A 13,748-nucleotide genomic window follows, 5' to 3' on the forward strand; every position below is an offset into this window, starting at 1 on the left:
TATACTATAAATTATCATGTAAAGTGTCGAATTTGATAAATATTATTATAAAGTAATTTAGAATTCTAAGATATTACTAAGAACTCAAAAGAAAAACTAAAAATAAATAAACATAATGAAAAAGAAAAATAATATATTACAATGTGTTTTTTTTGTCATAATACAAAAAGCGTATTTATATTCTTTTTATTTTAAAAGATTTATAAGATGTTTAATCGACAATAAATCATGAAATATTATTAAACAAAAAAATATTGGAACTGTGCATAACACGAGATACATAATCTATCCTTGAATATAGAAAGTAGTAAACCGACGGAACCATTAACGGCAAAAACAGGCGTCTCACTAACACATGATTATTCTCACATTACTTCGTACAGAACAATGCAATAGAATTTCTATTTATTTACAGCACTAGAGCAAAATGCAGGTCACATTTATTAAGTAGGCACTCTCTCCATCTTAACGTGACAGGGTGAAGCATCATCTTAACTTTGGTCGGCAACAGGTAGTAGACTATCACAATGCAGATTGCCCTGTAAGACTGGAGTATTGCCAAATTTCACATTCTGAGGAAGCAGATATTCATATTTCCTCAGTTTTAATAGGTCTCCAGCCTTTATCAGCAACATTTTTCCGAGCATGAGACATGAACCCAACTATGTAACCCATAAAAGCTCCAAGCATTACCACACTTCCAATCTTTACATACCATGAAAAGTTACACTCCATCTGTTCTGCGGCTGCAGGACCATCATGGATACTATCACTGACAACTTGTCCTGAAGCTAGGATCTCCACCATATCATGAACTTCCCCATCATGGTTTCCTACATAAGAAAGTGTAAGCTTTTCTTTTGTGGCATGAAGCCTCATGTATCCAAATTCACTCCCACGGTACAGAGATTGCAGAGGCTGTGGGTAAATAGGATCGCTAGGGTGGTCTTCTCTTGGTGCCCAGATAGGCTGCCAGTCCTGTCCAGCCATCCCAATCACAACTTGCACAGGGAAAGCCTTCCTCTCCTCCCCATTCAAGACCAAACTTCCACAGGTGAAGTTACTCAAAGGGCAAAATCTCTCATACCTATGTACATGCCCCCACAATACAAGATTCACATTGTTCTTCACAAGAAGAGGTTCCAAATACTCAATCATTCTCTTCCTCAAAGGGACATCTTTTTTTCCGCTACTTGTAGTGTACATTGGTCTGTGCCCTTGAAAGACGACAAAAGGAGTTTTTACTCGATCAACTGATTCCAGGTCATGCTTCAAAAAGGCATACTGGTTACTACCTGGAAGGAAATTGGTTTCCGTTGACATATAGACAAAGTGAACACGCCCAGAATCAAATGAGTAATAAAGATTCTGAGTTGCAGGAGCACGCATTCCGGTCGGCTCTGAAGAGTTTCCTGGCATATGGAACTTATAACTGTAGGGTACACCACATTCACCTCCCCCATCTGTCCCATAGCTTGACCAATCAGGCTTCCAAGGTTGAAGTGGCCAATCATATTCATGGTTTCCAATGCATACGTGGTATGGAACTATGGATGCAACAGGTTCTATCTGAGAAAAAAAGTGGTCCCACAACCAAGAGTATCCTCTAGCATAGCTGATATCTCCAATATGTGAGATAAGGGCAGGCTTATTACCAAGAGCTTCAATATCACGGCTAATCCACTTAATAGTTGATGTACTTTCTTCCTGTGTACGAAGAAATGTCAAGTATGGTGTAGCAGTACCCATGTCTCCAAACAAGAAAGCAAATGTTTCACCCGAGTCTCCATTATGTGACACAAAGCTGAAAATGGAGCTCCAGCCCCCTGAATCACTGCCAGCCTGTATGGTAATGCATCGTTAGAGATATCAACTGTGCCAACCTGACATATTTAAGAAATGGACAATTTCTGATTCAGCATTATAGACCATTACAAGTGTACCACCATAGCTGTTAAGGATCAGAAAAAATGCTCGTGTGGATGGGGTGAAATTCGTATTACAGTCGAACCTTTCTATAGTGGCAGCGTTTGTTTGAAAACTTCATTGTTGTTATAGAGAGGTGTTGTTATATATGTATACAGACATTTGATGTTCAGATCTCAGTTAGTTGTTATAAACAAAAGTATGCAAAATTAGACATAGTATTGATATAAAAAGGGCAAAGATTACCGGTCTTTTCCTCGTGAAGTTATGAAATAACTAATGTGAACCATTTAAATGCAATTTTTTCCTTTAAATTAGATATTCGTACTTGAAATTTATTGTGTGCATGACACTAACGATAATTACCACAAATATTTTGGTATTTTATTTTGTACATAATATATTTCTAACAAAATATTATTAAATGATATTTGAGTATGTTGTTATAGAGAATGGAGTACTGCTATAACAAATGTCATTGTTGTTATAGGTAGAATGGTTTTATAAAGAAGTAAAATATCACATGAAAAATTGGTTTCGGCGAAAATAAGGTCACTATATTGAAACGCCGTTATAACGAGGTGACTTATAGAGAGGTTTGACAGTACTTCCAAACATTCTTAAATAGAGGATGGTTCCACTATAGCAGATCACTAAGAAGTCGATGAAAATTTCAATTTTGGGGGCTCTATGTCTTCCATTAAATATATCAATTAAAAAAAAAAGGAACATCAGAAAGATTGCATGCGTGAATTCGCTCATCACTCAAACCGTGTGTCACCTTATCATACAGTCATTAGAAATCCTGAACTTTCCAAGCATATCAATACCATCATCATATTGCAAACCAAAACTCACTGGGTTGCCAACTGCTCAAACATCCCACCACATGTAAAAGCATCTCTCTTGCCGAGTAAGTAAATCTGCTAATGAATTAAAGGAATATGGAATATTTCGGTACAGATGCGGGAAGACGGGATGCACGAAGCATCTTGTGTTCATGCAAGGTCCCGGGAATATGCAGGTACAGGTAAGAAGTAAATTAGCTGGCTCTCCAAGAATGCAATTCTCAGAGTACGCATTCTAAAGTAAAGACAGAAAGGGGTATAGAGCAAAGTACAAATGGGCTTGATTCATAAGAAAAGGAACAAAAAAAACAAGTAGTTTGAAATTAGGCCAAAGAAGTTCATTACAAAATTAGGGCTACAAGAGTAAACTTGAAATAAGGAATAATTATAAGGGACACAAATGTAATTTAATTGGTCAACTTTAATAGCTTATAAGCTCCCAAAAAAAAAAGCTGGGAATGGTTGCTTCTTGTTTTTGGCTTAAAAAAACTCAAAATTGACTTTTTTTAAGCAATTATAAAAATTGTCACACACTTTTTTAAGCGAAAAATAACTTATAAGCTATTTTGACCAAATTAAAAGTTTACTCAAACACCCACTATATGGTATCAAAGCCAAAATACTCTTAACAGAGTCCAAGATCCATTTTTTTTTCTTCTCTTTGCAGTGATGGCCACTTCTTCCCCCGACGTTAATGCCGACGCAACCCTTATCCTCACACACTTGATCAATTCAATCCATTATCCCAGTTGCCCATTAAACTGACCGGCAATACTAATTTCACCATCTGGAAAGCCCAGATTGCCATGTTGCTTCATGGTCATGACCTCTATGGTCATCTTGACGGCACCATGCTGTCCCCTGCTGAAACAATCACAACTAACGGCCTTGAGACAGCTAACCCTGAGTACAAGGATTGGTTTCGTCAGGATGAATTAATCCAAAATGCTATCATGGCCTCTGTAGATGCCACAATCATACCCACAGTAGTTTCTACTATCAACTCCAAAGCTGCGTAGGATCAACTTCACACTTCCTTTGCAAACAAATCGCAAACCCACGTCTTCAGCCTTTGTCACCATCTCAATCGAGTCAGTAAGGACAACAAATCCATTGTCGAATATATGCGAGAGATTCGGTCACTCTCTGATGAACTTGCCACAACAGGTTCACCCGTCAATAATGAAGAACTAGTGGTGAAAATACTGACTGGACTTGGGTCAAAATTCTGCGAGATCTCTGCAGCCATACGAGCAAGGGACTCTCCTATTAGCTATGAAGAACTTTTTGACAAGCTTCTTGATCATGAACTTTTCCTCAAACATGACTCAAGAAGACTTCTACCTAGATCACAGCAGTTGTTGCTCAACGAGTGCCAAATCCTCCATCAGCTCCATCAGCCCCACGCAACAATAGACGCCCATCCACCAACAATAACTACAATAATTGGCGTCTCCAATACAGGCAGCCTAATCAAAACACTCATTCTTAGTATCCAATGGATAATTCCTAGTGGCAAAATCCAATGGATAATTCTTAGTGGCGTAACTTCCCACACCAATCATCACGAGTACGCTGTCAACTTTGTGACAAATTTGGGCATACAACAAATGTTTGCCGCTTTCAGTCCCATAACCACTTTAAAGCAAAAGCAAATTTTGTTGCACACTTGATTCATGTGCATCTCACCACATCACCTCGGATACCAACTTACTCCACAATGTTCAACAATTCAAAGGTCTGGACGCAGTGACAATGGGCAATGGTAATGTGATTCCGATTACTCAAAACGGTAATACTCACTTAATTGCATCAAATACTGCCTTCAAACTCTCTAGTATTTTGTGTGCTCCAGCTATCAAACGCAAACTCATTTCAGTTCATCAATTTTGCAAAGAAAATCTAACCTCCATAGAATTTTTTCCTTTTTACTTTTCTTGTGAAGGATCCGACTACGAGAGCACCTCTTCTGCGTGGCCCGAATAAAGCAGGTCTCTATGAATGGCAATCCCTGACTCAACCAAACATCAACATTGCCATTGCTGGACTTTCCTTACATCTATGGCATCGAAGATTGGGCCACCCCCACTCTCGAGTTTTGCTTTCTATTTTAAACAGTTCCCGTCTTTCATATTCTTCAAAAGACAAGTTTACTTATTGTAATTCTTGTTGCTGCAATAAAGCTCATAGATTTCCCTTTTATTCAAATACTTCTTGTTGCAGCAATAAAGCTCATAGATTTCCCTTTTATTCAAACACTTTGTCCATCAAATATCCATTAGAAATAATTTACAGTGATTTATGGGGTCCATCCCCTGTTCTCTCTATTGATAAAAAACGCTACTATTGTCTATTTGTTGATCAATATACCAAATACATTTGGTTGTAAACAATGAAAAACAAACATGAAGTGCAAAAACACTTTCAAAGCTTACATCCTATGCTTGAAAAATATTTTGGTCACAAAATGCTCACACTTTACACTGATGGAGGCGGAGAATATAAAGTCATGGAATCATACTTTAATTCTAATGGCATACAACACCTCGTCTCTCTCCCCCCAATACTCCTCAAAGGGTTGCCCTAGCTGAAAGACGTCATCGACACATTATTGAGATTGTCAAAACGTTGCTTCATCAAGCAAGTTTGCCCTCCAACTTTTGGACATTTGCCTGCCATCATGCTGCCTTTCTCATTAATCGCCTGCCCACTGCCACTCTTGATAACAAGTCCCCATTTGAAGTTCTTTTCAACAAAACACCTGCTTATGAATCTCTCCGCACATTTGGATGTCTATGCTACCCATGGTTACAACCATACACCCAAAATAAATTAGAACCATATTCCAAACCTTGTGTTTATCTCGATTTCTACGTCACTCATCATTGCCATCAGTGTTTTGACCCCACCATCTCTAAACTTTTTCTCTCACGGGATGTAAAATTTTTAGAAAAATTTTTCCAATATGATAATATTTTTTCTCACTTAAAACAAAACTTTTCATAGTTAAATTGGGAAAACACTTTACAACATCAGAATCCAGATATGGAAATTAGTTCCGCCACTATTAATCCAGGCCAGGTGCACGCCAAGATACCTCCTCAGTTCGCGCCGCGCAGGGAAATAACCCAGAGTCAAATCATTTCAACACGTCGGAATCAGGTAATCCTCAAACTACTTCCCCATCCCACTTCACATTTCCAAGTCAACCCCCTGCCCTCTCTGTGCATCCTCGCGCTCTACATCGCCGACCACTAGTTACTCATGTTTATCAGCGTCGGCCAAGGTCATCACGATCCCTCCATGCTAACAGAGGTACGAGCAGTTGCTCTCTTGACTCGCCTCCAACTACTGCACCTATAGTTCAAGTTCCACAAAAAGAGCAAAATCATGTAGCAACAAGGTCGCAAAATAACATTGTGAAGCGACGGAAAATTGTTGACTACACTGCCCAAATAACCCAGCCTGTACCCATTTTACCTGTAACCCACAAACAAGCACAAAAATTATCATATTGGAGAGATGCTATGCAGGTTAAGTATAACGCACCAATAAAAAACCAAACTTGGAGTTGGTTCCACCGGACCACACCAGAAATGTTGTTCCCTGTAAATGGTTGTTTCAAATCAAAACCAAGCCTGATGGCTCCATTGATAGGTACAAAGCATGTTTGGGTGCAAAAAGGTTCACTCAAATATCCGGGGTTGATTTTCAAAAAACATACAGGCCTGTGGTTAAATTCGGACAATCCTCGTCGTCGTTGTACAAACAAGTTGGCCCTTACATCAAATAGATGTCAATAATGTTTTTCTTCAAGGTAAGCTTCATGAAGATATCTATATGACCCAACCACCCGGGTATGAAAGTTCAGCACATCCTGGCTATGTCTGCCATCTCAAAAAAGCCATCTACAAACTGCGATAAGCTCCTAAAGCCTGGTATGATGCACTCACTGATTCTCTGATCAAAATGGGATTCAGTATGTCTGAATTTGATAATTCTTTGTTTGTTCTGCATAACTTGGGTGTAACTATTTATATACTAATATATGTGGACGACATTATACTCACAGGCAGCAATGAAACACTCCTTCAAAAAGTCATTACTTCTCTTTCCAAAAGATTTTCTCTTAAGTATCTTGGCTTACTGCACTATTTCTTGGGCATTGAGGTACACAGGGATGCCAACGGTCTATTTGTTAGTCAATCTAAGTATTGCATGACACTCAGATGCAAGACTGCAAAGGCGTTCATTCCCCAATGAGAACATCTGAGGCACTACTGGTAGATGATGGAGCCCCTAAAACTGATGGCAAAGAGTATAGGAGTGTACTTAGTAAACTTCAGTACCTTTATTTTACCAAACCGGATATCACATATTCACTAAACAAGCTTACTCAGTTCAACAACTCTCCCTCCATGGTTCATTGGAAGGCTATTAAACGCATCCTTCCGTACCTCAAAGAAACATCCCAGAATGGTATTTCATATTTCTCTACATCAATCCACTGATCTTTATGCCTATGCTGACGCTTGGGCGGCCGCTCAATCTCTGGCTACATTGTTTTTCTAGGTACAACTCCTATTTCCTGGTGTTCTCGCAAGCAACCCACCGTCTCCTGATCCTCCACTGAGGCTGAGTATAGGGCAGTTGCCTCTGTTTTGTCTGAAACAAACTGGATCACTCACTTACTCAGGGATCTTCATGTGCCGCTCTCTGCTGCACCTACAGTACTTTGTGATAACCTTTGGATCACATATATTGCTAAAAACCCGGTACATCATACAAAAATGAAGCACCTCGAGGTCGATCTTCACTTTGTTCAGAATGGCCTAGTACGAGTTCACACATCCACTCCACTGATCAAGTTGCAGATCCACTCACCAAACTATTGTCTAAGCCAGCCTTCGAGCGAATGCTACCCAAGTTAGGTGTTGTCACGTCACACCTAACTTGAGGGGGGCATAATAGAGCATGTACCACATGTTAAGATATCTCATGATTGATTTAGTATCTCATAGTGATTTAGTTTCTATTTAGGAGAAGATCACAACTCCTTATTAGTTGATTATTTCCTTATTTAGTTTGTGTTCTCTTATATATATACACACATACATATCAATGAAATCAAACAACTTCATCTTCATTCTCTACATTTATAAGGTTGCTATGTATTAGTTTATTATAACTATAAACTCTATAATATTGGCTAAAAATCCTACAAAGCAAAGAAGTAAATAATATTATGACTAATACATGTATTAGGGTGTGTTTTGTATGGAGAAAAATATTTTTTGAAAAATATTTTCTTATTTTCCCTTGTATGGTTGGGCACTACTTTTGAAAAACATTTTCTCGATGAAAACAAGTACCTTAAAAATGAGGAAATGAACTCCTAGACACTTCTCAAATAAAAAAATCCTTAATAGAAGTAGAGAAAACAAGTTCTATAAGTGGCATTTTATGTTTATTATATCCTCCCACCCACCTAACACCATCCAACCCCAACCCTTACTCCTTCCCACCCGTGCCCACCCTAAGGCTCTACAGTCACACCCTCTCACCTCTATAACTTTTTGCTAGATTTTATACAAAAACTTTTGAAATAACATTTTCTTTGCTTACTTATCAAATACTAGAAAATAAGTAAGAGACCAAATTGTTTTCTATGAGAACATTTTCCACAAATTATTTTCCTCCATACCAAACACACCCTTAGATTCTCTAAACATCCAACCAAACGACCCGTAACACGTACCACACATTAGTATTTTGCCGCTTTAGCTTACTCATCAATCTCTTTTCTACATGAAATTGATAGATACTACATCTAAAAGTAGAAGTTGTGAGAAATATAAAAGAAGAATATTATTGAATTATTGTCTACATAATTACATTGACACCCTATTTATAGACACTACAATACAATCCTTTTAAAAATAGAATTTTGTATACTATTCATATTCGTACTCATATTCTAACACTCCCCCCAAGCTGGTGCATACAAGTCATAAGTACCTAGCTCATTACAAATGTAATTAATACGAGGACTGGCGAGGGACTTGATGAAGATATCTGCAAGTTGATCACTTGACTTCACAAATTTTGTAACAATATCTCCCGAGAAAATCTTTTCTCTGACAAAGTGACAATCATCTCTATGTGTTTGGTCCTCTCATTGAACACTGGATTAGATGTAATTTGAGGGGTTGCTTGATTATCACATACAAGTTCCATCTTATCGATTTCTCCAAATTTTAGTCTTCTCAGCAATTGTTTGATCCAAACCAGCTCACAAGTTGCTGCAACCATTGCTCGATATTCCGCTTCAGCGCTAGATCGAGCAACCACACTCTGTTTCTTATTCTTCAAGGACACCAAATTACCTCCTACTGAAACACAATATCTGAATGTAGAATGTCTATCAGAAGGTGATCCTTCTCAATCAGCATCTGTATATCCAATGATATGGTCATGTCCTGGATATTCAAAGAGAAGTCCTTTACCTGGAAATGGCTTTATATATCACAAAATACGAATAACTGCATCCCAATGACTATCACGGGTGAAGTCATAAACTGACTTACAACACTCACGGGAAAAGAGGTATCAGATTTAGTCACTGTGAGATAATTCAACTTTTCAACCAACCACCTACACCTTCCAGGATCTCTGAGTGACTCCCCCTATTCTGACAGAAGTTTAGCATTTGGATCCATTGACAATGGGTCGACATCCCATCATTCTTGTCTCCTCAAGAATGTCTAAAGCATACTTGCATTGAGAAATAACAATACCTGATCTGGACTGTACCTAGAAAGTATTATAGTCTGCCGAGGTCTAACTCAACCTAGAATCTTGGGCCTAACAGAAGTAATCTAAATTTCATATAGCATTAAATTTACCCCTCCATTTTAAAAAATTGACTAAATATACCATTTATCATACTTTGGAATCAAATTTACCTTTGTTGTCATACATTAGTGCCAAATTTACCCTCTACTTTGAGAAATTGGCTAAATATACTCTTTGTCATACTTTAGAGTCAAAATTACCCTTGATGTCATACTTTGGAGTCAAATTTACCGTCGTTGTTAAGAAATTTTTCGTATGTATCCTTTCTTTCATAGAAAAACTCAAATCATAATGCCCCATTTTTAAAAATAAAACACACTCTAATCCAACTCGTCCGGCCCGACTCGAGCCACAAAAAAGACAAACAAATATACCCCCTCAGTTCTGTTGGTCAAATTTTTTCAATGAACAAATATACTTTTTTTTCAACATGCAATATTAGTAGGTTGTTTAAATGAACAATAAATGGGATAACGCAAAAGCATGGAACTTGAGAAAATGTCTATTACAAACTCTACTCTTGTTCCAGTTATGTTCAAATTTCAAAATTTGATATGCAATTCAATGTGTATCTAAATTCTAGAATCAGTGGATAAGTTTCCTCAGCAAATGACATGATGAAAAATTTATGTAAATCCAAATTGTATATAAAGACATAAGAATGAAGAGATGTCACGATTGACACATAAGGAGATATCTTAACTCAATAATCCAAAGAAATATTCAGTGGGCCTAATCTACTGTTTGACCGCTATATTTCATTTTTCATGCTGCACTGATGGAGATCCATGAACTAAGGGAAGAGGATATTTTTTTTGTGTTTGCATTGATGCAGATCAATTTTTCATGAGCTATGTACTGATAAATATTTAGTGGCTGGAAAATTTGATCAACGGAACTGAAAGAAGTATATTTGTTTATTTTTTTGAGGCTCGAGTCAGGTCAGACAAGTTATATTAGAGTGTGTTTTATTTTTTTAAAAATGAGGCATTTAACATTAATTTGGGCTTTCCTATTAAAGGAAACGTACATGTGAAAAGTTTTTTAACAACAAGGGTAAATTTGACCCAAAATATGACATCAAGAGTAAATTTGACCCCAAAGTATAACGAACGATATATTTAGCCATTTTTCCAAAGTAGAAGGGTAAATTTAGCCTCAAAGTATGACAATGAGCATAAATTTTACCTAACAGCTTGTTTGGATGGTGGTTTCCCATGGTATGGTATGGTATGGTTACCATGGGAACCATGTTTGTTTCCATGATTTCCTAAAAAGGGTGGTATGGTATGGTACTATTCCATGGTTTGATAACCATGGAATCCATCAATTTCTTGAACCACCAAATTGGTGGTGTGCCATGGTTTCCTCTTTTTTTTTTCCAACTATGCCCTTATATAATTTTCTGTAATCCAATTTTACCATTCACTACTTCTTAACCAAATAGTAACTATTTCTATTTGGAAGCTTGAACTCAGGTGGATGCCTTGAAAAGAACTATGAACAATAATACTAAATGGTGGAAGAGGAAGATACTCTACCTTGGTCAAGTGATATATTATGAAAGAGAAACAATGATTCTAAATTGGGGAGATTACACACAACCCAAAGACGGAGTTGATGAAGAGCAAGATTCCAGTTTATTGCATTACTGGAATTGCTTCAAAGAAGCAGTTTATTGCTCTGCTTGTTTGTTTTTTGTACACAAGCAAGGCTTTAGAAGAAATAGCCTACACAGATTGAATTTAAAATTTATAATAATCGAGGGTATTTTAGTAAAATTACCCTTTACGATACAATACCATATCATCAAACCAAACAAAAAAACTATTATTAAACCACAGTGAACGATACAATCAATCCAAACATGGTACTATACCATATCATACTGTACCATACTATACAATATTGTACCATACATTATGAAACCATGGCAAACCATCATCCAAACAAGTTGTAAAGTGCAACATAGAGGGTAAATTTGACCCAAAATATGATAAAAAATATATTTAGCTAATTATCCAAAGTAAAGGGGTAAACTTCACCTTTTACCTTTATCCTTACTCAAAGTTAACGTTAGTGTAATAATAACAACTAAGCTTTAATCGCATCTAATTAAAATTAGCTCATGTGGTCTGAACATATCACACACGTTTTAAGAATATTAAGATCCAAATACTACTCCCTCTATTTCATTTTAGTTGACTCATATATTAACAAGAGATCTTTCAATTTACTTGTCTATTTTTGCAAATCAATAGAGTTTTACTACTTCTTTCTCATACTACTCGTATTAAATAACTACAAAAGTAGTACTCCATATCTAAATTGAGTTCTAAAATATTAAGATTAGTTTAGTAAAATACAGTTTTAATTAATATGTTGTTAGAGGTGTAAAATGAAACGGTAGGAGTACCTGATAATAATACTTCTTAACCTTTTTCAAATTCAGCATAATTCCATCGTGTATATACCCTGGATCTCTCCAACCAATACTACTATTAGCTGGAGCATCACACATATCTTCCCGCTCATACCTCACTACCCGAGTTTTCACAACCCGACCCAATCCATTCCGGGTCAACCCATATCTCACATAACTCTCTTTCCCATCAGGAGTTACAAACATAACACGCATCTCATCCTCACGACCCGTAAGTGCCAAATGAATCTGTTCGGGGCCCCGACCCGGTTCAAACCCAATCTCCTCCGACTCCGCAAGAAGATGCTTTGTTTGCGGCAACGGATTGTGATCATGATCCACTAACTCCGGGACGACCTCGGATTCGGTCCATCTGAATATCCGAAACTGATACCCAGATCGAAGATTGACTAAAGGAATGGAAATGGAACCCGACCCGGATTCCCATTCGGGAGTTGAAGAAAGGAAAATATATCCAATAAAATTGTCGTGGTTTGAGCTAGGTGAGGAGTAAATTCCTAACCAATCGAGCTTAGATGGTGACTGGATACCACTCCATTGGATTGCAACAAAATCACCAGATTTTGATAAGGTTTTTGGAATTACAGAAATGGAGATTAGAGAAGAAGATAATGAAAAGAAGTTAAGGAGGAAAAAGGAGAAAGTGAGAAAAGGGATCATATTCATTGTGGTATTGTCTTAAAGGCTTAAATTTTGCACCATTTTATTTAGAAAGCTAAGATGAAGTTAGCTATGGCCTATGCGATTTTTCGGCCAATTGACTGACGTTTCTGTCACAGCGACCGCTCAAGTCCGCGGTCTAAAGCGCCTTTAAGGTTTTTAAAAAAATTACTTAATAAATTATGTGCGGTCATTTTCTTTTTGATCTGTTATTATTTTTTCTTTGTTAAATTTTTAAAAATACAATTACAATTTTATTTTTAACGGTCCCACTTGATTTACTCCTCTTTTTATTTATTTTTCAATTAAAAATGATCCCACTTTCATTTTAAATATTATTACTCCTTTCTTTAAAAAGGATAATTTTATAATTTTAATAAAGTCAATACTTATTTTTTAAATATCGTGTCCGATCAAATGAGGACACATAATTTGAGACAGAGGAAGTAGTATGTAATATTTTCTTTTAAATTTAAATTTATTCCTTAAGATGCAAAGTTTTTTTTTTGAAGGAGGGGTAATAAATTATGAAAATATTACCATAACAAGCAAAAACTAATGAATACAACCTAAGGAGCCTCTAGTGTTCGTGATCAACTTCTAGGAAGGGTGCCTCAAACAACTAGACCTCATAATTAAAGGAAAAAAACTAAAAACACCATTCTAGTTACAAATATGTTGTATCAATCGTGGAGATTTCAAAGCTCTCTTTGAGCCTTTCATCATCTCAGCCCTCATCCTCACCTCCTTTTGTATCTATAAACTTACAAATACTATATTTACATTTGTTTTCGAAAAATCTTTCTATTCCTTGCCTGCAAAGTATTGTAAACCAATGCTTCATAAACTGCCGCAACAATTTCCTTTTGAAACTGCTTCCATCTTCTTCTCTTTATCTACTTGAAATTGTCAGACACTTCTTTCTTTTGTGTCTGGATGCCTAATCATGTACTCAACAAATCTATTTCCCCAGATATCCATGAGCACTCCATAAATAAATGTTAGGGAGTTTCCAG

At 36.8% G+C, this 13,748-nt stretch overlaps 1 protein-coding gene across 1 annotated transcript; it reads right to left on the minus strand.

Moving 5' to 3' along the window:
- Positions 1-210: 210 nt before the first annotated feature.
- On the minus strand, positions 211-12,863 carry LOC107870619 (probable inactive purple acid phosphatase 2). Its single transcript, XM_016717209.2, has 2 exons — positions 12,046-12,863; positions 211-1,842 (listed from the first exon to the last, which is right to left on the minus strand). Exons 1-2 carry the CDS (start codon positions 12,736-12,738, stop codon positions 589-591), a joined length of 1,947 nt encoding a protein of 648 aa, XP_016572695.2. The 5' UTR covers positions 12,739-12,863; the 3' UTR covers positions 211-588.
- Positions 12,864-13,748: the final 885 nt, after the last annotated feature.

Source organism: Capsicum annuum, chromosome 5, assembly GCF_002878395.1.
Source record: "Capsicum annuum cultivar UCD-10X-F1 chromosome 5, UCD10Xv1.1, whole genome shotgun sequence".
Taxonomy (NCBI): Eukaryota; Viridiplantae; Streptophyta; class Magnoliopsida; order Solanales; family Solanaceae; genus Capsicum; species Capsicum annuum.